Source organism: Temnothorax americanus, unplaced genomic scaffold, assembly GCF_048541705.1.
Source record: "Temnothorax americanus isolate GAGA-0224 unplaced genomic scaffold, ASM4854170v1 Scaffold20, whole genome shotgun sequence".
Classification (NCBI taxonomy): Eukaryota; Metazoa; Arthropoda; class Insecta; order Hymenoptera; family Formicidae; genus Temnothorax; species Temnothorax americanus.
Window position 1 is genome coordinate 1182563 of NW_027509339.1, and position 22766 is coordinate 1205328.

At 47.5% G+C, this 22766-nt stretch overlaps 2 protein-coding genes across 4 annotated transcripts; both read left to right on the forward strand.

Annotated features, from left to right (window-relative positions):
• Positions 1–315: 315 nt before the first annotated feature.
• On the forward strand, positions 316–11634 carry LOC143897369 (cubilin). The gene is made up of 4 exons (XM_077405983.1): positions 316–1302; positions 2854–3037; positions 4606–4820; positions 6807–11634. The coding sequence occupies exons 1-4, from the start codon at positions 1294–1296 to the stop codon at positions 9213–9215; spliced, it is 2817 nt and encodes a 938-aa protein (XP_077262109.1). The 5' UTR covers positions 316–1293; the 3' UTR covers positions 9216–11634.
• LOC143897370 (tubulin beta-4B chain) lies at positions 2902–22227 on the forward strand. 3 transcript variants are annotated; one of them, XM_077405985.1, is made up of 6 exons: positions 2902–3037; positions 13768–14010; positions 16292–16756; positions 17238–17542; positions 17771–18068; positions 18280–22227. In XM_077405985.1, the coding sequence occupies exons 2-6, from the start codon at positions 13969–13971 to the stop codon at positions 18496–18498; spliced, it is 1329 nt and encodes a 442-aa protein (XP_077262111.1). In that variant the 5' UTR covers positions 2902–3037; positions 13768–13968; the 3' UTR covers positions 18499–22227. The 3 variants fall into 3 exon arrangements, with proteins under 3 accessions (XP_077262111.1, XP_077262112.1, XP_077262110.1); XM_077405986.1 differs by lacking the exon at positions 2902–3037 and adding an exon at positions 12944–13579; XM_077405984.1 differs by lacking the exons at positions 2902–3037; positions 13768–14010 and adding an exon at positions 15228–16063.
• The last annotated feature ends 539 nt before the right edge of the window (positions 22228–22766 follow it).

The window sequence follows — 22766 nt, forward strand, 5'->3', positions numbered from 1 at the left end:
CGCGCGATAAGCACGCTACGCGCGTTAACATGCCTATCGAGTGCCCCCGGCCCGCGTGAGAGGGCAAGAAGACGGCCGTAGGCGGTAAGATGAGAAAAAACGAGGCGACAAACAGAAGGGTCGGGGATAAGCGCGACAGGACGGAGGGCCAACGGCAATAGGTGCAATAGGTCATCGCAGGGCGGCTCGAGGGGTTGCGAGAAGGGTGGGGGGGGGCCCAAGCGCGGAGGGACAGCGTGGAGGAATAGCGAGGGGGGACAGCGAGTAGTTCAATGAAAGTCATCGTAAACGGAAGAGGAGCGGAACTGCGAAACGGGGCACACATAGGGAACAGAGAGAGAGAGAGAGAAAGAGAGAGAGAGAGAGAGAGAGAGAGAGAGAGAGAGAGAGAGAGAGAGAGAGAGAGAGAGAGAGAGAGAGAGAGAGAGAGAGAGAGAGAGAGAGAGAGAGAGAGAGAGAGAGAGAGAGAGAGAGAGAGAGAACGGGTGGAGGGTAGAGAACGGGAGAGAGCGTTCCGCCATGCCGACGTCGTGGGAGAAAGACAGCGGGAAAGAGAACGCCAGAGAGCTTGCGCAAGCTTCGACCCGCCGCAGCTCCGATCGGCGGACGGCGGTTAAGCCAGCCGCACGCGTTCCGAGTTTTCGTGCCAGCAGTCGACTCGCAGCCTGGCTTTCCAACTGGCACGTTGGAGTGCTTTCTCGTACCGTGCCCTCTCGTTCCCTCGTCTCGTCCCTCTCCTCTTCTCCCCCGCGGTCTCTCCTTTCCCCTCGTAATTTCTCTTTATCTCGCTTTATCTGTCTCTCTTCTCTCTTTCTCTTTTTTTCTCTTTATCTCTCTCCATTCTTTATCCCCGAGTCTCAATTCCACTCTCCGCGACATGACGCGTTGATGATCTACGCGCTGCTGGAAGCAGCGGAAGCAGTGCTCGTTCGGGACTAAAAACCACCACCGCCGTGCCGGTGGTGGTCCATCACGAGATTCAATTCCGAGCAGCATCCTCCTCGGAGCGTCCTTATTCGGAGCTTTATGTGCGTCAGTGCGCGGTTAAAAATCGCGGGAGAAACTGTGCCAGGCGACGTATCGTCGTCGATACGTCAAGGACGACGATGATGTAAATCCCGGTACGCAAACGGTTCGCTCGAAAAGTCGCCTGTCCCGATGAGAGAGAAGATGGCATACTCGAGGGGACCCGCGTGGAGGATGTCGCGTCGGTGATTCCGATCGGCAGCGAGAACTATAGGCTCTCCGAGGATCGTCGGAGAAATTGGAGTAATCAGGGAGCATGAGAGTGTTATGGTAAAGGTGCGTGGACGAACGTGCATGCCCCGGTGTCAACGATAACAGTTAAATTACCCCAATAAGTTCTCCACTAAAAAATAATTTCTATTATTTCTCATTTCTAGATTTTTATAGTTCAAATTATCTCAATTATATCAAAGGATTGCATTTTGTCTTCCTATTTAGAGCCTGAGATTCTTTCGTTTTGATAAAATAATAAGCAAAATTTTTCTCTCCTTCGTCTCCTACTAATTGTAATGTAGAAAAGAGCGATCGCTGAATCCGAACTGTCGGTGCAGTCGCGAGTCGCGATCAAACCGTCGCGTCGTTAGGGAAATCGCGTCCCTCATCGCGTATGCATCAACACGCGCATATGGAAAATGCGCGTTTTCGGTAATGTGAAATAATTAATCACGGTCGTTGACGAAAATGTCGGTAAATCGGCAAAAAACGATCGCTCGACGATTCCCGCGAAATCGTCGATCCAGTCCTCCTACCCCGTGTCTCTCTGCTTGTTTTGCAAAATGCGCGCCCGCGAATCTGCATCCTCTATATGCACGCACGTAATCAACGAGCGATCTAAATTGCTGATGCGCTAACCGCTCGACATTTTCGGCACGCGCCTGCCTTTATTCCATTCGCGCACGCCGACAGAATCTGAAAATCCGCGAGTGCATCGATCCTACGGACGATCCGACGGAGAGTTGGCCGGAAAAAAAAAACATTTTCGCGACCTTGGCCGTTCGCGATTTTGAAATCTCGGACTTCCGCGCGGCCCGAAGTTCCGGAGGTTCTCCTGAATCTTTAAATCCTCGTGTGTCGAACGGACTGAATTGGCCGGAGGTCGCGTGTCCCGGGGGAAAAAAAAAATTGAATTCTCGAGAGAACGACGAAACGATGAATGCGACGCGAGAATGCGAGGAGCGGGGGAGGAAAGCGGCGGTGAACGAAGAGGTGAAGTATACTGTTGTCGATAGCCAAGTCAACGCGGATTTAACCAATTATCACCCCCGCTCTCTCGACGTGGATGTACGAACGAGGCCCTTCCGGTACATGCTCGACCCTTATTGTCCTTTGGGGAAACGATAACGCGATACCCGCACTTGCGCCTGCATCCCATCGAGTAGATCACGCTGTAGAGATGATATTGCGCTAGCGGAACAACGTAATCGCGGGCGAGACAAAATTGGACATTTTTTTCGGCACGAGCCAGCGATTTTTCCGGCTATTCTCTTCGGCGACAGAATTATAAAAATTTTTGTGGTAGATTAATCATTATTGTGTGGAATAGGAGAAAAAAGCTCGAATTGAATTATACGTTTCGCTTCGATGATCCTCGGTATTTCGCGGCGTGAAAAAGGGCACGATATATTCTCGGCGCGCAAAATTATATATACGTACTATTTTTCGGAGGACTTTGCGGATGCACGGTGTTCAATATTTTTTTCAATTTTTCGATGCACACGCGGCAGGACGGATCAGTGAGCGATATTATATACATGTATACGATGAGCACACACGCATACGTGTGTTGTTACGTGTATTTTTTTTTTATATGCGCGTGTGCACAGGTAGTTCTCGACGGGAGAGGCAAATGGAGATAAGAGGAGAGAAAGCGGAGGTATTTTGACAGCCTCGGCACTTGTCCCGGGAATGCCTCGAATGCCTGTGCCGGTACTCCTCGGTAGCTGGGGCTGGGGATTTTTCGCCATATTCCTCCTGCTTCTGGCCACCCCCAGTCCCGCTGCCATTCGCAGAGGTAAGTCTAATCCGAGGGGGAGGGGGACCGAGGGGGTGGGTATAATTCCGGCGAGAGAGTTCAAATTTCCAGGCCAGCGCGACACGCGAGAACGATATCTCTGTATTTATTCGCCGGCGGATGCAATCCGACACCGCGATCGTTTCCCCAAGCGCTCTTCCGCAAACTTACGACCTCGCTTACGACATATATCTATATCTAATCAGTAATTACAATATTACGTTTTAGCGATCCGATAAGAATCGTGCGACTCATCTTTCGAGACATTCGAGCCGGATAATGAAAGAAAAGAAAGCGGTGATAAAATATGAGAAAAGCCTTTTTTCTCAATGTCGTGCGTTTATCCTCGTGTCGCGAATATATATCGTATCCCGCGCGACTCCACGTTCTCTGTTATCTGTAACGTCAAACCGTGCGAAATGCCGCAACTTTCAATTTCTAATTTAATCTAGCAGATAAAATTTCGTTGCGATCGGCGGATAAATCTCGTTTACGATGGATGCGGTATCTCTCTCAATCCCTCTTCCCCCCCTCTCTCTCTCTCTCTCTCTCTCTCTCTCTCTCTCAAAAGACTTCGACCCTGGCAGTCTGCACCCGATGAATTCGATGATGTGCGGTTTAATGAAGACTCATCCCGGGAGCTACTTATCCCCGGGAGCTGTACGACTAGCAATTATCGCAACCCCGTTACGCGGCTAACAGGCCGAATTATCGGTGTAAACAGCCGAGACGCGGCGGCCTCGGATCTTAACCGTCGCATTAGAGAGATTTACTTATCTCGGGTATATCGGTGGGCGCGAATCCCGCCGAGGGAGGTTTTGATACCCCGTGGAAAAGGTGATTTACGAACGAGAGGCGGCCCGGCCGTAACGCGAGGCTGCCGCTTTATATAAGAGGTATCTGGCAAGCGGGTCGAATATCGATTACACGGCCGAAACTTGTGTCGCGTGTGTTGTCGCGCGCGCGTTTCCTTACCCTCCGCCATTCTCCTCCGTACCCCAGCGGTTTCCGCGTGTCCCGTTCCTTCATCCCGTTCCCACCATTACCCAACCGGGTCAACGAAAAATACCGTTGTTCTAATACAACGTGCAACGGAACGTCCCGTATTTTCGCGATTTAATAATATAGATTCTCCGGGGGCCAACTCGGTTTTTCGAAATCGATATTTTCTTAGCGAGGACATCGCGATGGGTCGGTCATTTAACTTTATCTTATCGATTTTTCGTTGAGCCGAAGCTACGTGAAATTAATTAAAACGCCTGTTCTTCTGGGGGAGTTGAGTTTTACTCATTCCGGGGAATATTTGCGGATATCCTGCCCGCTTTAATTACGTATATTTTACTACCAATAAATTTCCCATTGCTAATTAATAAGGCTATTAATTCTTATTAACATAACTAATATGACATTTACTTATAACTATAATATTGGTTATTGACTATGGGCTAGTAGCATAATTAACAATTACTAACTGAGATATAAAGATGAATGCGAACGAGATGAAGAAGAGGGCACTCCGGACGGGTCCCCCTTTTGCTTCTTCCTCGTCCTAACCGTCTCTATTTCAGCGGACCGAGGCCACTGCAACAAGACAGTGGACATTTACGAAGATGTGTCGAGCCCGGCGGTGACCCCAGCGAACTGGGGTAAGCCCCTCTCGTGCTGGTACCGTTTCCGTGCCTTTCGCGGAACGCCCCGGGACTGGATTCTGCGGGTGCGCTTCAAGAAGTTTAAGGTCGGGGTGCTGGAGAACGCCACCACCTGCAGCGGCGGTTATCTGCAGGTGAGCGCTTTGTGTGCCTGATGTGTGTGCCGTCGTTCCGGGAGGAAGAGGAAGAGGAAGGGGAAGGGGGAGGGGGAAAGGGGGTGAGAGACAGCGGTCCTAATTCCGGGATCGCGCGTCCAAACGGCACTGCCGAATCCATCTCATCGCCGAGTCTCCGCCCCTCCCCCCCCCCTCGCTTCGCGCTCTCCTATTAATTGAATAGGGAGAATCCCGGCCAATTAATCGGGCGCTGGAATTTAATTTCGGTTCGACAATAGCGTTCCTCGATTATTCTTTCGATTCGAGTTGGATATCGAGGGAGGGAAACGGACACAGAGGGATGCCGCTGATACTCGCGTAGGTATCTCTTTGAATCGCGTCGCGGACCAATGCATGCGCGGCACGGTCGAACAGCCCGCATTGTACACGATGGGAATGCGCGTATTTCATATTCGTAAAGCTGCGCGTTTTTGCGGGGGGAAAAAAACCACGCAGTTGCGCCCGGATGTATATAAAACCGCCTCTGATATATCATTATCGGATTCGCCTCGCCTCGCGCGCAACGATGCATTCAGAGTCTATTTTGCGCCTAGGCGAACCAGACTCGCCGTACTTTCGAGAAATCCCCTACGGCGAGGTGGAAATATATAGGATCTATAAACACAACGATATAGGTTTTTATCTCGATATCAAGACTATCGAGCTTTTATCGTAATTTATTAGATTAACTTAAGCTAATTTAAATTAATCGAGTCAAATCTACGTTTGATCAAAATCTGCGATCGAATATAGTTTCAAATAGGAATTCTCGGATAACGTACTGGCTCCAGAGAACCCTCATTCCGATAAGCCCCATAACGGTCCGTGTGACGAATCGAGCGCACGTTTGCGGCGTATCGACGAGGTAATAATTCGCGAAGGTCTGTTTGTGTGTGTGTGCGCGCCGTGACCGTTGGAAGAATAGAATGGTTCGTTATCGCGTTAATCAACAGCGCATTTCTAGTTTCTAAATCTAGTTTCGTCCATCGGGACGCGGGAATACACGAGGGGCAAGCGCAGCCGTATCAATGTCACGAATTAGAGCGTTCCCGTATATATAAGAGACGAATGCGATAAGTGATTCCCTCACTTTTCTCCCCGTTTCCCGCCGCTTGCTCCTCTTTTGAGCGAGCGAGTGAGCGCGCGCGGGCGCACTCGTCCTGCTGCCACCTCTCTCAGTTACTTCGGTATCAGGTATTGATCTTTGTGACGCTGTAAACCTCTCTTCTCCTCTCCTTTCTCTCTCTCTCTCTCTTTCTGCCTCTCCGTTCATCGTGCTCTCTACTATCTCCTGTATTTTCCCTCGCGACTTTCAAATTTACACCGGTAAAAAAGATGTAAAGCCAATAGAGTAGTCACTTTGGGTACATTTCCCTCTGCACGAGATCGTATAGATTCGAGAAGCGGGACGCATGGCGAGACTATTGTATCTTTTCCGAACTATTATTTTCCGTTTGTGAATAACTATTTCCCCCGGCCCGTACGTAAGTTCTTATCTTCGTGTAAACTTGCAGATCAGTTACTTCCTAACAGACGGATTCCTAATAATCCTGTGCATCATTATAGAATTATCGCATATCTCTTATATAAATGACTATTAATTATTTTCAGTATACTTAATTTTTATATAGGCTTATTACATTACTTCAGACGTGCGTAAACTCATAAATATAGAAGATCGAAAAAAGATTGCTTTGCAATCAACCCGATTATATACGATATGAAGAATTTTAATTATAGATTAAATATAATTAAGTTTCACACTGATTACATTTTTTGGAGACGTAAATGATTATTACTTATAATCTCATTTTTTTTCGCATGACAAAATTTTGTCATAAGAGATTGGATATATATATTGGCCGTTAAACTGGATTAACGATTCCCGACGCGACGTCCTCACGTTCATCGATCGTCCTTATAAACGTTGTACATTCAACGCGCGTTTCCCGGCCGCTGTTCCAGATCATAGACGGCAACACGAAGACCGAGGTGAGCAATCGCAAGGACCCGGGCGTCTACTGCGGCGAGTCCGAGCAGCCGCAGACCTTCATCAGCGAGACCAGCTTCGTGCGGGTGATCTTCCACGCGGACAACTTCACCGATCAGACGTATTTTAGCTTCGACTCGCGCGCCGAACCGCAGTTCGAGGTGTATCTCAGATACGGCCAGCACCCGGAGCTCTATCCGAATCGTCGCGGCGAGGTCGTGCCGGGCAGCTATTGCGAGCGCGTCTTCAAGGACTGTCGGCTGCAGACGTGCTACGTGCAGAGCCCGGCTTATCCCGGCATCTATCCGCGCGCGTTGCACTGCAAGTATCGCCTGAACACCCGGCTGCCTTTCATCAAGCTCTACATCGAGAACGAGGAGTTCAACATCGACGGACAGCGATGCGAGAACATCATGACGTGCCCGATGCGGCCGATCAGTTCCGGCTCGGAGCACTGCCCGTACGATTACGTACGCGTGTACGACGGTAAGAACGAGAGCAGCCCGGTGATCGGCACCTTCTGCGGCATGGGCAAATTCCCGTACAGCATCATCGGCACCAGCGAGGATCTTTACGTGGAGTTCGTGTCGTCGCCAGCCGGCCCGTTGCTCAACACCGGATTCCACTTCAACGTGGGCAACTGGCCCGGTCACGTGGAAACCGCGGGCGTAAAAAACGGCAGCTGCGACTGGCTGCTGAATAGTGAGTCTCTCGTGAGCGGTAACGAGGGCATTTTTCTCTCGGTCGCGCACTGGTACCCGCCGCACACCAGCTGCACGTATCTGCTACGCGGTCGACCCGGCGAAATCGCCCGTCTCTATTTCCCTAGCTTCCGAGTGAATCGTATCGAGTCGCCGATCCAGCCTTACGACGGCGACTGCGGCGAGAGTCTGACGCTCTACGACGCCGACTGGCCGGACGACGCCCGGATCATCAAGACCTTCTGCGACACTTTCAGCAAACCGATGGAGAAGCACGATTTCGTCTCGACGTCAAACGCGCTGTTCGTGCGATTCGAAAGCAAGACCGGCAGTTATTCCGGCAGCTCGCTCTATTACTGGGCCCACTACGATTTTTTCAACGCGACGAGATTCGGCGAGCCCACGCCCGGTACCGAGTGCGACGAGGTTTTCGCCTCGTGGAAGACGCGCTCGGGTCGTCTACGATCGCCGTTGAATACCTTGGTCTACAAACGACCGGGAGACCCGCCCGCCGATCTGTCCTGCACCTATAGCTTCATCACGGACAAACGGTTGTTCGCGCGCGTGATTTTGGTGATAGAGTCGATCAACTTTAAGGAGCACCCGTACGCCCAGTGCGGCCACTGTTGGGACAGTCGGGTGGACCGGGTGATAATCCGGGAGCCTAATCCGGATGGGATCAAGGGTCACTGCCTTTGTCGGACCAACAACAACGGCACTCCGGCGCCCACGACTTCGACGCCAGTATCGCGACCGCCCGTCCTCAGGATCGTCTCTCGAGGCGAAAGATTGGATCTGAAGCTTCACGTGGACGGCGCGCACGCAGCAGCGAGCTACTTCAAGTGGCCCGCGCCGCTCTTCGAGGCGAGATACGAGTTCGCGCACAGTCCCCTGTGCGGACCCGCGCTTCTGCCGCCTGCCACCGACGGCGAGATCGAGTTTCCGCATTACGAGGCGCTGGGATACGTCACGCCGCCCAGATCCATCAAGTGTATCTGGGAATTACGGGTGAACCGCGAACGCGATCTCTGGCTGCACTTCGACAAGATCAAGTTCGCGTCGCGCTCCTGCGAGGACGGCAAGCTCGAGATCTTCCTGCCGGGGAACGCCGAGCCGTATCTCGGTATCTGCGGCGAGAATGTCAGCTACGTGAGAGAGATGCCAATTATCTCGGCGGCGCTCATAGCACCGCCGATGGATCATCAGGCGCCGAACGGTGACGTCGTCGAGGAATCGCCTGCCGTGATTATACAGTTTACGGGGTCCATGGCGCCGGCCCGGGCGGCCTTCAAGATTGCCTGGACCGAGCTCTTTCATTTACCAAGAGACGGATCCGGAGCCCTCAACACCGGCAAATTGGAGGACTGTGCTTTCCAGTGTCCCGGCGATGCAGGCTGCATCCCGTTGAGATTGGTGTGCAATGGCGTGGTGAACTGTCCCAGTCGCATCTTGCCCTTGCCGGGTATTCTGAATGGCACCTTCTACGAGCCGGATGACGAATCAGTGGAGACGTGCGGCGGTCCTGTCAGCGGTAACGGCGGCGGTTTCGCCGGACCTGCCGGCTGGGCTGGCGCCGGCTTAGGCGCCGGCCTCGCCATTCTCTTGGGTCTGGCGTGTTTCATCGCCATGTGCAGACTTTGTAGAAGACGATCGCGCTCCAGGGACATACACGTGCCCTATTAGGAGGCGCGATCGTGCCTCTGCGAGTATATGCACGATCTCGGAGAATGCAGAGGTCCAAGAGCTGAATTTATAATCGTTTCTCGATGATCGAGGAATTAAGATTGTTTCTTTATACCCGTATGCATATTTGTGTATATGCATATAGGTGTATGAACAAGAAATCTTCATTTCTGGAAAGAGGCGTCTACGCGGCGTTTTAATTTTTTAAACGTCGCTTAGGCGTCTTTAAGCCGGCTGCATCAACGTTGCTCGACGTTGTTAATTTCGGTTAAATAAATTTTCTTTCTCCGACTATATCATAGGTAAGATTATAATCTAGAGATGAGTAGAGCGAATCCCTGAGGCAAGGGATTATTTTAACCCGTCGAGAGATCGTTGGTGCATTCGCGTTTCAGACCTCTGTGTTATTTGAGAAATGATAGAAAATGATCGAGAAGCATGCTCTTTCTCGAGATTCCGTCGAGGTGAAAGAGGTGTTATTCCGCGCTGCTCCAAACGACGGGCCCGACGTTACAAATAATACTCTCAATATGATGCTTCCGGGTCTAATAAATGTCGAGTTTGCTCATTGATTGCGAGAGGTTGACTCCCGGATCTTTACTACTCTATCGCGGTGTTCAAGTATTACTATACTGTCTGTCAATGCCGATCCCATGTTCTGTCGGTCTTCTATTTACACTATTTGCGGAACACTATAATAGTCCATACATTATCCTCCTCTTACAGCAACGACGAAGTTTTAACCGAAGCTGTATTTGCCACTGCCGCGTTATACTCGTCGTATTGTCATCGCGTCTTCTCTACACACACTGCCATAGACATATAGAACTTCATACATAGCCCTCGTCTCGATCGTTCTCCATAATGTCGTTCGCGAGAAAGATCGTAGATTCGTGGTGATCGGGTTATTTCCGTCGCTGATTGTACGAGCGACGATAGCTTCGTTTCTAGCGATAGCAAAACACCTGCGAGATGTGGGTAGCTTCAGCGACACGCGCGGAAGCATTTTTATATTTTTATTATCTCGTTCCTCTAATCTAATTATAGAATCTTGTCAATAATCAGCATCGAAGTCCGACAATAATGAGTTCGAAACGTTAGGAGGAAAGAAGAGATAGATTAGATTAAGTTAGATTAAGTTTTAAATGATTTACTATTGATTTTTGAAAATATATTAAGATAATTAATAATTAAATATTTCTATATTATGATATATTAAATATCTTGTAATTAATTTTTTAATTATGTCGTATTGTATCGTATATATTTTATACTGTATTTATTGTGGTTTATTTGTCGGGCGGCAATATTGCTATCGCTAGAAAAACCGTGGAGGGTAGGCATGGATCCTCATTTCCTTTGTCGCTCGTACGGATGCAAATCAGCGAGCCGATCGTCGTAGATTCCGACTTCGGGATATATAGTCCTTAGCGGTTGCTCAAAGTTGTCCTGCTTCGTGAACTCTCGAGAGAAACTCGTCGCGAGCAAGATACAATTAAATTGACTTAAAATACAACAGAAATGGCGGGAACGACGGAAATCGATAGTATGTACATCTGGTAATTGTGGCTTCTGACGGGTCGTGACACGCCTTGTCGATTTAACATCTTGAGGTTCGGCGACGGTATCGAATATAATATATACACGTACACATATATATGTATATTACATTCGATATATATATAGGTATATAATCACTCTAGTGTGCACGTTGGAGAAAGAAAAAGAGAGAAGAAATAGGAAGTGAGAAGAGTTATGATTCGCCGATTCGCAAGATGTCTGGACTCTATGACACCGAATGAGCGTGCCTATACTAAAATATGCAGCTATTATGATGCATGTGATCGTCGACAGTGCAAACAGTTTGTATATAATAAGGCAAAGGTTAGAAGGAGGTTTGTAAAACCGATCGCTTTTTAGAAATAAACCGGTACGCTATATAGGTGACAGAGAAATAATTAAATAAAATAAAACAAGAGTAAATATAAAGAACGTTGGCGAGACCGTGCCGGCTATCGCAGCGATAAGGGATCCCGTTAATTCGATACTCGTTGGTTGGCCCTTCTCCACAGGGGAGGGGGGAGAGGGGGGCTATTATAATTAGGACAAGAAACAGACTCGGAAACTCGGCCCGCCGCCCCCGGGGCTGCCGCGCTCTAGGAACGATGTTTGTTTGTATATAGGAAAACATTTATGTAGGTTTAGCGACAATCTCAATAGCGGATACACACATCCACACACGGATGTCCACATTCACACGACACGCACACCGACCGAGCGATGCGGTATTAAGCGCATTATTAACGAGCGCAGTTATCTTTAATCGACGGTATAACGATTATCTTACTACGACATGTAATTGCGATAATAATTATTATCACGATTACTATATTTTTTACTAATAAAGAGCATCCTTGGAGTCGAGGAAAAAGGGTTGCTTTACATACCGGACACCTCTTCTGACAAATCTCAGATTCAGTGCGGCGATAAGTTAAAAGGCGAGGACCGAGAGCAAAAATTGCAGAGCGAGAGAGAGAGAGATCGTTACGTTCAAGATTTACGAGTCTGCTCGCCTGGTTAAGTGCGGACCAATTAGGCGGATGTAGTTTTGGGCATCGCCATTCTCTCGTCGATGATTTACACGACGAGTAATTTCTCGCCCGTCGTTTTAGCGCCGTTATCCGTAATTTCGACTCTTCCGTCTTGCGAAATTTCGCCGTGACGCGTAATCCGATTTAGATTTCGTTTCATTTACGGCGCGTTTCCTCGCGTCCATCGATTTTAAACGTTACTTGCGCGCGTATAGCCTGTCCTTCGCGATAAATTCCTTGACGAATTTAGAGCGGACGGTACGAAGGCTTTTCTTTCGCAATGCGCACTGGAATTTTCTCTATTGTGCTTTGTTTCGGTGCTCGAGACAAAAGAACACGCGATAACCATGCTGGACCTCTTCGCACCTATTAAATGCCTCCTGCAGGAAGAATCCGTTCGTGTCGACAATGTCGTCTTCAGGCTGCACTCGCGCGTCACCGTTCTCCTGCTGCTCGTTTGCACGATCCTCGTAACTGCCAAGCAGTACATCGGCGAACCGATTTCTTGCATGACCGATACTTCCGTCGGTACGAATTGTTGTTAACCTTTTCAGCCTCAAGTGTGCGAGCATTTGCATGACTTTACAGAAGTCGTGCAAAGAACGAATCGCAATAAAAAATTTGCATTTAAAATTCCGTACTAAATATCTTTCCGCGTTTAATTACATTCAATTATCGCGCGGACATGAGTTGCTCGTCATTAATGTTTGACCGTAATTGGTATCTTGCTGGCAGACAAAGATCCCGTAAACGCGTATTGCTGGATCTACAGCACGTTCACGGTATCACGACATCTGAAAGGTATTCCTGGACGGGGTGTAGCGAGTGCTGGCGTAGGACAGGCCCTTCCGGATGACGAAGCCCGACATCATCGATATTATCAATGGGTCAGCTGAATTTAGAACGTTCACGATACGGATGAGGAGATAACCGATACGGACAAATGTTCGATGAAATAGTCCGTTGACAGGACACGGAAACAAATTTATTAACCTATATACGGAATATATATGTATATACTTCGATAAATTATCGATATCAAAGTCGTCGTGCATTTCGCCGCGATTTAAATATTTGCCTTCGTTATGAAATTTTTTATTAATTTCCCCGCGAGCCTCAAATCAAATCTTTGCTGAAATCAAGTTATGAACTCGACCGAGACAAGTTTGTTTATTGACTCACACCCCTCAAGGCCAAAAGCTCAAGAATTTTTATGCTCGATATAAAAGTTCTCCGAGAGACTCCTACTTCCGTTAGACTTCTCCGGGAAATACTCGTCGGGAAAAGATCGACCTGGGAATTCGTCAAAGGTATCCCTAAATTGTTTTTCGATGGGGCACTCTGAAAAATTGAAAGCGAACGGAAGAGAGAGAGAGAGAGAGAGATATGCGGGGGACGCGCGAGAACGCATTCGTGCCCGCGCGCGCGCGTGTGTGTGCAACGGAATTGGTCGATCGCGTATAAGTTTATAGAATGCACACACATACTCGCGCGTTCACGTACGCGAGATGCATGATAACGGCTGCACTTCGTTCCGATGGTCAGGTTGCTCTCGGCTCACCCGCGCATGCAGACGTATTGCGCGAGCGTGAATGAAATCTGAAACGTGAACGCGTGAATGTAAAGGAAAACGTCCGGAAAAGACGGTAGACGGCGCGAAGAAATGGAAATAGAGATCGCAGATCCGACTGTAATCCCGCGTTGCTCCTATATCGCGCGATTCGCGTCGCGAATATCGCGGAGGAAAACGCATCAGGGAAAAAAACTGTTCCCGTAAGAGAATTTTAGGTCCTCGAATAGAAAAATATTAAGTCAAATATAAATATCTTCTCCTTGCAGAAAATAAAATAATTTCGGCGATATTTGTCTCCGTTGAAAGTTTATTCCTGTTCAAGATGAGTAGAGAGCAGATAGAGTTCAATTTAAGGAAAATCGGAAATAAGAATGCCAATGTTCGTTAGGTCTGCTTCGTTCTCGGCTTACAAGCGATCTCTTTTTACGTGCCGCGCGGGTTATGGGGCATCTGGGAGAGAGACACCGTAGGCCTCCTTTCGCGTGATCTCGCGTCTCCCTTCCTGAAAGACGTTTGGACCGTGGGGAGGAAGCAGCAGCTCGTCGAGTATTTCACCAGGACGAATCTGCACGGTCACAACTTCTACGCCATGCGTTTCTTCGTGTGCGAGCTCTTGAACTTCCTAAATTCGGTAAGTATAATTCCCTGCCAGTTTTAGAAACGGAAAGAGTTTCTACGGAGGTACTTAAGGGATCTCGATCGGCCAACCGGGGATTATGACGTCAGAAGCGAGGAAATTGCGCGGAAATAACCGTGAATAATTGATTTCTGGATTCGATAACGAGCCCGAAACACGTTCGAAACTTTGCTTCGAAAACGAGTCCGATATATCGCGCGGAAATACAACTCGAGGTCCTTTAACGTATAAAAATATTTTATATACCACTTTACATTCTTTATAATTCCGCGCAAGTGTAAAAATCGACAAATTTACACAATCATCTTAAGGTTCAATATTCGCTGAGTTACGATTATTAAAAAATAAAAAAAAAAATAAAAAAAAATAAAAAAATGTCACAGAGAGCGCGAAGTTAACGAAAACCCCCCCGATAAAACCTTTCATCGATAGATAGGACAGATATATCTGTTGGATGTATTTCTGGAGGGACAGTTTAGGCGATACGGGCCCTTGGTGACCGCATTCATCGCGGAGACAAATCCTCACGGCAGGATCGACCCTATGGCGCGACTGTTTCCGAAGGTGACCAAGTGTACGTTTCACACTTTCGGGCCCGCGGGTTCCGTGCAAACGCACGACGCCTTGTGCGTGCTCCCGCTGAACGTGGTGAACGAGAAGATTTTCGTCGTGCTTTGGTTCTGGCTAGTATTTCTCGCGGGCGTCGGTTGTCTGGCGGTAATTTATAGGTAAGTTTGCGCCCGACGGATATCACGGCAATTCTGATTACGATGCCAGAAATATACGCGAATAATTCGTAAAACTTATTTTACGCGAGCATTGGTTTCTTGACTTTTCAATTTCCCAGCGCTTCATGTTACAATTTTTCTATTATATACATATTAAAAAAAAAAAAAAAAACTTTACGTCATAGATATATCAAAAATCATAAGTATCGTTAAATCCACGCGATTGATATAATCCTTCATGCCTGCAGGATCGTAGTTTTCTCTCAAGCATGGGCGAGAGTGTATCTTCTGCGAGGCGCAGTTCGCAGACTCGAGAAATCTAAAGCCGAGCGTGTCGTACAAGTATTCCATTTCGGCGATTGGTTCCTCTTGCACCAACTCGCACAGAACGTCAATCCTATCGTGTACATGGAGCTGGTTAACGAGATAGCGAAAGCCTTCACGACCAAGAGTTTCGCGGACTTCGTCTAGATCCCCCTCGACTCCACCTAAAGTAGCATTACGCGGAATTCAATTTACGAAGCTCAAAATGTTCTTATAAGACATAAACGGTCGATGGGTATTCCGTTATAAATGTCCGTCGTAAAAGTGTATTAAATATCTTATGATAAAAGAAAGATAAATATTTAAAAACTGTGCGATTTTAAAATATAAAGACGATTAAAATCTTCTTAAAAAAAATTCTAAAAAGATTTATTAAGATATTCGAATTATATTTGAATTATTAAGTATATTATAATTATATACGAAATATATTTAAATTATTAAAATGTGCGTATTTTCTCTGTTTGAATTGTTAAAATTTAAAATCTACTGAGGGGCGTGCGAATTCCTTTTCGACAACCCGTGAAGCCGACGAACAATGCGAGCAGATACGCCGGCGGGAGTCTTTTGTTCATCAACGTTACATTCAATTGTCCCGAAACAGAAGCGGAGATACTCTCTTCTCGCCGTGTATCCATGGGAACGTGAGTTTGACTCAGCCAAATTACCCGAGTTACGGTTCTTAGGGTTAGGGATTTCGCCGGAATTATTACGAGTCTCGTCGCGTCGGAGATCTTTCGTGCTCTCGAATTTATCTCCCGGTGCATCCTCGCGTCGTCCCGTACCCCGGAATACCCCGTGCGCGTTACGCATTTCCAAGGTAACGGAAACAGACGACGACGAGGAGGAGTTTTGATTTCGTCGTTTCGCTGCACCCACGGGTTTGCGTATCGTGACGAAGAGGAAGGATTTGCAAAGTCGAAGTTGAACTAGCGAACATGCGCGAAATTGTGCATCTTCAGGCCGGCCAATGCGGCAATCAGATTGGAGCCAAGGTATGTTTCGCTTAACACGAATGTCACTTGAGCGTTTTCAAGTAAGTATACATGTACCGCTAATCCAACAGACGATAAAACAAATCGATCAGAGATCGAAATTCATATATAATCTCGAAATTGTTATATACGCACGAAACTATTGTTTTGTCTGTAATCAGAACGACTGTGACCAAGTATCGATTATTTCCTTGAGAAATTTCCATTTCAATGTTGTAACAATTATAGTTTTGGGAGGTCATCTCGGACGAGCACGGGATTGATCCTACGGGCACGTATCACGGCGACTCGGATCTGCAGTTGGAGCGAATAAATGTCTACTACAACGAGGCAACAGGCGGTAAATACGTGCCGCGTGCGATCCTGGTCGACTTGGAGCCCGGGACGATGGACGCGGTCCGTTCGGGACCGTTCGGTCAAATATTTCGGCCGGACAACTTCGTGTTCGGACAGAGCGGCGCCGGCAACAACTGGGCCAAGGGCCACTACACCGAGGGCGCCGAGCTCGTCGACTCCGTCCTGGACGTCGTTCGGAAAGAGGCCGAGAGCTGCGATTGCCTACAGGGATTCCAGCTCACGCACTCGCTGGGCGGCGGCACCGGTGCCGGCATGGGCACTCTGCTCATCTCCAAAATACGCGAGGAATACCCCGATAGGATCATGATGACTTTCAGCGTGGTACCTTCGCCGAAGGTATATCCGCTCTTTGAATTTCGCTCATTTTTCAAAATCGCTTTGTTTCACTTCAAATCAAAAAAATCTCGACTTCTCTCTCGATTCTACGGACGATCGCGTCTAGCGTGGTTCTCGAAGAAATAATTTGAATGCGTTCTCTATATTCACGGGCAAGATCTCCATTGACTTTCGGAAACAATGAGAGATCGGATCTCACGCGTCAAGAGTTACGTTTCGAATTTTCATCGGGAATCACGCCGTAACGCGAAAGTCTTTCCGATGCGCGCGGGATAAGGTACAATGGATGCGAGACAAAGCGGCCGCCAGGAACCGACCTTTTGTCGTTAATAGGACGATACCGCGCGCATTGCCGGCGTACAATGCTTGTACTTTCTCGTTTGTGTGTACACGGTTGGCGCGATACGCGAGCGCGCCCGATACTCGCGGCCGCGGATGCCATACGTTGCACGTCAGCGTCTATTCTCGCCTCCTTCCGAAGGTATCGGACACCGTGGTCGAGCCCTACAACTGCACGCTCTCGGTGCATCAGCTGGTGGAGAACACGGACGAGTCGTATTGCATAGACAACGAGGCGCTCTACGATATCTGCTTTCGGACCCTCAAGCTGACCACGCCGACCTACGGCGACCTCAATCATCTCGTCAGCGCGACCCTGAGCGGCGTCACCACTTGCCTTAGATTCCCCGGCCAGCTTAACGCCGATCTGAGGAAGCTCGCCGTTAACATGGTTCCCTTTCCGCGACTGCACTTCTTCATTCCCGGTTTCGCTCCCCTGACCTCTAGGTCTCAAATTTTTCGCAAGGAAAACTAATTGGATTGAAAACAAAAACTAATTAATTAGAGCGTCAGTCCTCAACGAGAGTTGACGTTATATCGCTGCTTTATACAAATGAAATTTCCTAAATATTGCAGTAAAATCAATATAATTAATTAACTAATTAGAAGCAATTATTTGCGTACATAATTTTCTGTCTTTCTTGCTTTCGATGTAATTCTAAAATGATATTTTAGAGGCTCGCAACAGTACCGGGCACTCACGGTACCGGAGCTCACCCAGCAAATGTTCGACGCGAAGAACATGATGGCCGCGTGCGACCCGCGACACGGTAGATATTTGACGGTGGCCGCGGTATTCCGCGGCAGAATGTCGATGAAGGAGGTGGACGAGCAGATGCTCAACATCCAGAACAAGAACAGCAGCTACTTCGTCGAGTGGATACCGAGCAACGTGAAGACCGCCGTTTGCGACATACCTCCGCGGGGCCTAAAAATGTCCGCGACCTTCATTGGCAATTCTACGGCTATTCAGGTTCGTTCGTCGTTTACTTCAACCAAAAAAAACTTCAACCGTGAATCAATCAAGCTTTTAGTTCAATCGATTTCTAAAAATTGCAAATTTTTCCAAAACAAGTTACCCAACATTCGATTTCGTCGAACGTCAGGTAACTTGTTCTCTTACTAAAAAAAAATAAATAAATAAATAAATGTAGTTACATCGAGAACTTAATGTTTTTACGTAGGAGTTGTTCAAGAGAGTGTCGGAGCAATTCACCGCGATGTTCCGGCGCAAGGCGTTCCTGCACTGGTACACCGGCGAGGGTATGGACGATATGGAGTTTACCGAGGCCGAGAGCAACATGAACGATCTCGTGTCCGAGTATCAGCAGTACCAGGAAGCCACCGCCGAGGAGGAGGGCGAATTTGACGAGGAGGAGGAGGGCGAGGGCGAGGACAAGTGAAGATCGTCCCCATCTACGGAAGATGTTTATCGAGTGCTCGCTACACCTGCTGCTTCCTTTCCGCTCTCGTCGCTTCTTTACGTAGTTATATCGTCCCACCCTCGTATCCTGTTAGAATGTAAAATAATATGTAGCCGAGCCAACGTCGGCCGACAGCTTGTTGTTCCTCGTCTTCCGCGTGTCCCCCATCGTCGAAAGTACATTACGTGCACGAAATAAAGGGAAACAAAAATGAGAGAAGAAAAAAAGAAACGAAAAAAGAAGCTCCTGCTCCATTTTCCCGCGTAAAAAGCACTCATTTCTCTAGCATCCTCTTAACCGCGTCTACAACACGACGAAACGGAACACTCTCTCGCACTCTGGGATTTGCGCCTGGTTTCCGGGTAACCTCCGGTCGCTACGGAGATAATGCGAAATGTACGTATCGGGGAAACGTTTCCTGCTTCCTCTCCTTCAAGTAAAACTGCTACGCGCGAGCACCACCGAGAGCGTGTTTGCTTACCTTCGGTTGCGCACTTTAGTCAAGGAACGAGAAAGAAAGGACACTTAAAACCTTAATTAAAAATTGAAATCGATTCCCCCCCCCCTCTTTCACGTTCTACATGTTTCAAGCGGCGCGATATTCGCGGTATTCCTTGTTACTCACCGGCGTGTTCGTTAAATGCTTCGCAATTAAATTTATCACGTTTTATTCCCGCTGTATTTCAATTTTATAATACACGCTTAATTTCGCGATTCGTTTTATTAATTTTATTAAATGCCATTTATTTCGTCCGCGGAGCAACGGTCCGTTTAGCGGGCTAAAAATCACTCGGGGATTTATTTCGGGACACACACTTCATTCTACGCCTCCGGGAGCGATTCTTTTACAATTCCCAACTCCGCGATAACGCGCCGTAATAAATCGCGGCAGGGCGCGTATCGGAGGCTCGTACATCACGCCGGCATCACTGCCGATTGCCGGTGCCGAGACGTCGGCGCGCGGTCGGCCGTATTCTCGCGCTCTCGGTCCTTGCGTTTTACGACGATCGAGAACACTATTGGCAATAATTGCACAATTGCCGGCTCGAGGACTCGTTGTTAAGCGACGTGACGTCACGCATCCCTGAATGTACCGTGAAAAATGAAACGTATACGCGCCCGTCTCGCGCGGCGCGCGAGAAATATCAGCTGTCCTCGGTCAATATTACATCGGAGATCCGCGAAATCCCGAGACTCGGGAATCCGGTGGGCTTATCTCGCCAAAGCGTCTTGAAGAATAGAATATATTAAAAGGGAATGCGTAAGAAAATGTGTGTGCAGATTAGACGACATCTCCTCTCCTTTTTGCACCACTCAACCTTCAGCAACTTTATGATAGGTCGCTTTTACTATTTAAAAAAAAAATGTTTTAAAAGTATATTTTCGAGATTTGGAGATAAGCTCTGCGGGATCGCACGTCCGCATTTACCTACCTACCGCGAGGGCGTTTACGTAACCGCGAGAGAGAGAGAGAGAGAGAGAGAGAGACGCGGATGGACGGGGAGGTCGAACACTCCTGCCGAGCACACGTGGGGTCCACACACGGAATGCTAATGCTAATAATGCAGACGTATAAACTTGGGGATTTAGATCACGGTGTTCCAGTTTCCGTCACCGCGCGTGTTGTTCCCGCCGCGGTTTCCCGCGATTTTACATCTTCGCTCGGCTCTCGCTAACGATCTCGGTCTCGCGAGCAAACCTTACATAATTACGCGTTACGGGAAAAAAAGAGAGAAAATAAAATGGGCGCGATATCCTATCGTTCTACAAGAGAGAACGTATTTTACGTATTTACAAGCGTTTGCTGTCACTTGTCATCGACGTCGATATATTAGAATATAAGCAAGAGGACTTATTCGACGGCGGCGGAGCTGACGTTGTCCGATAAGCAAAATAGAACGATAAATAAAAAATGCCATGTATCACATAAAACTCGCAGGATTCACGGGTTAACGGATTCAATCCCTTTCGGCTTAAATACAAGGTGTCCAACTTCTAGCGCGTTATTTTTTAACGACGGAATCCCTCGATTTGGACTCGAGTTTTTAGGCGTGACTATCGCGGAAGGTCATCGTTTATCTTAGCTTTCCGATCTTTATTAGCATCGCGTATGTCTATAAGTAAGTCAAGATTTTATAAAATAAATTCCGTCTGAAATTAAAAGAACGTATCATATGTAAAATAAGCCATATTTGGCCACTGAGATTTCATTGGCGAGCAGACTTCCTTTTTTTTTTTTTAATTACTCGTAACTTGAAAGTTATCGGCGTCTCGATGTTTTCGCCAAGGAAAAACCGATTCCCGAACGATTAAGCAATCCCGTCGTAAAACAAAATTAACGCTCGTCAAGCGGGACACCCTGTATACGTACCTTGGTAGGTATCGCATTGTGCATCGTCACCCGACTATGCATTGCTCTCTCTTCGGTAGCTGGCCGTCTTTTAAAAATCGATCGCCCGCGGGCCCGGAGGCAGGAGACAGCGGACCGTTTGTCTTGCAGCGACATTTTGCGTTTCACGTAAAGAGAGAATTCTCCCCGCGTATATATATATATACAATACACCCAGCACGTCGCAACGTATCTCACTCGCGATATACGCGCCGGTATCGCTCCGATATTTATCTTCGTTAGCCCCAATTCGCGATCGGTCTAGGCGTGCCTTGCGGGCACACGTAAGGGCAGATGCCGAGGCGCGTAGCCGAGTTAATCGCATCGTAAACCATTAGGGCTGGTTACAAATGGCTGCGTTACGCGAAAAAAAGGCCAGCGAAAACCGGTGGAGGATATATATCGAGAATCGCCCGTTTAATTCCGTTGTACAAATGCTATAGCTCGTTAAAATCAGCGGAGAATTATTTGCAGCGATAAAAAAATTAGCAGCAATTATCTCTGTAAAATTTCTTCAGAATTTCGCAAACTGCACAAGCACGATATTAATATTGAAGAAATAATAGGAATTTTTTCATTGACGAAAGCCTTCGAAGTGGTTAGAAGAATTTATATAATAAAATGTAGAACTACATTCTTGGTAAATAATATGCATAATTAATGTTTCATTTCCAAGAACAAACTTGTTGTTTTCAAGCTTTCTAAGTCAGCCTACGTCGAAGGTGGAAGCGGAAATAAGTGATTTGATAAAAATTTCTTAAGGGCGAGAAGTATATGCATGTTATGCATATGTATGATGCAGCGCGTGCACTTTATTAAGAAGGCGACAGTGAATGGTAAACCGTTTATTATATGCGGAAACTTTTCACGCTCGCGTTATTACTGTTTACCGGCGTTGTATGCGAGGTGACGTTTAAGCACGAGTCGCAATAAGGACGAAGATAATCCGCCGCGACCAGCAAGGCTGCACAGGTATACGACATTGAGCGAGGCGAGCAAGGAAAGAGTACGCAAAAATATTTGTTCCGCGATTAATGAAGTACGCCGCCTTCCTTTCCTACGTTCCTTCTTTTTTTTTTTGCGCTCGAGATCCGCATTATTCCGCGAGATCTCTCTGAGCGAGTGAATTCCATGAATAATCGAGTTGTACAATGTATTGTTACGCTAGTTATGTACGGAGGACGCATTTCCACGAGCTCGTTGCATACGCGAGGTGATTCATTTTTCGCTCCGATGATGACCGGAAGCGACACTCGCGTTGACACACCCACTCAGCCTCGATCGTGGAAGCATCGAGGATCGACGCGTGGCGGTGCATTTATCGGAAAAAGCGAGGAAAATATGAAAACATATATATATATATATATATATATATATATATAGATATAAAAATATAAAACAATAATAAAATCCGATAATAATAACGTAACGTGCAATAAAAAATATCTAAACTAAATTTTCCTTTAATATATAAAAGAGGTAGGTAGGTAGGTAGGTATATAAAGATAAGGTAGATGAAATTTATAACAACGCGCGCGGCAAAAAAAAAAATAGATAATAATTCACCAGGTAAATTTGCGATAATACGAGAAGCTAATATAAATGCTAATGTAAAAAATTGTAATAAGAGAAAATTGTGATAAAACGTAAGAAAAATATGAGAGAGAGAATTCCCTGTGTGTGTGTCGCACCGGTATCATCTCCGCACCACCGCGTGCCACATTCGATCGGTCGAGGTCCCCGTGTTGCTCTGTTCACGCTTCGCGGAGCACAGACAAGATCATAGACGCGCGAATAATTACAGAAAGCGATTGAGAGTGACCGGGGGCCGGCGGTAAAGAGAGACCAAAGGAGAGAC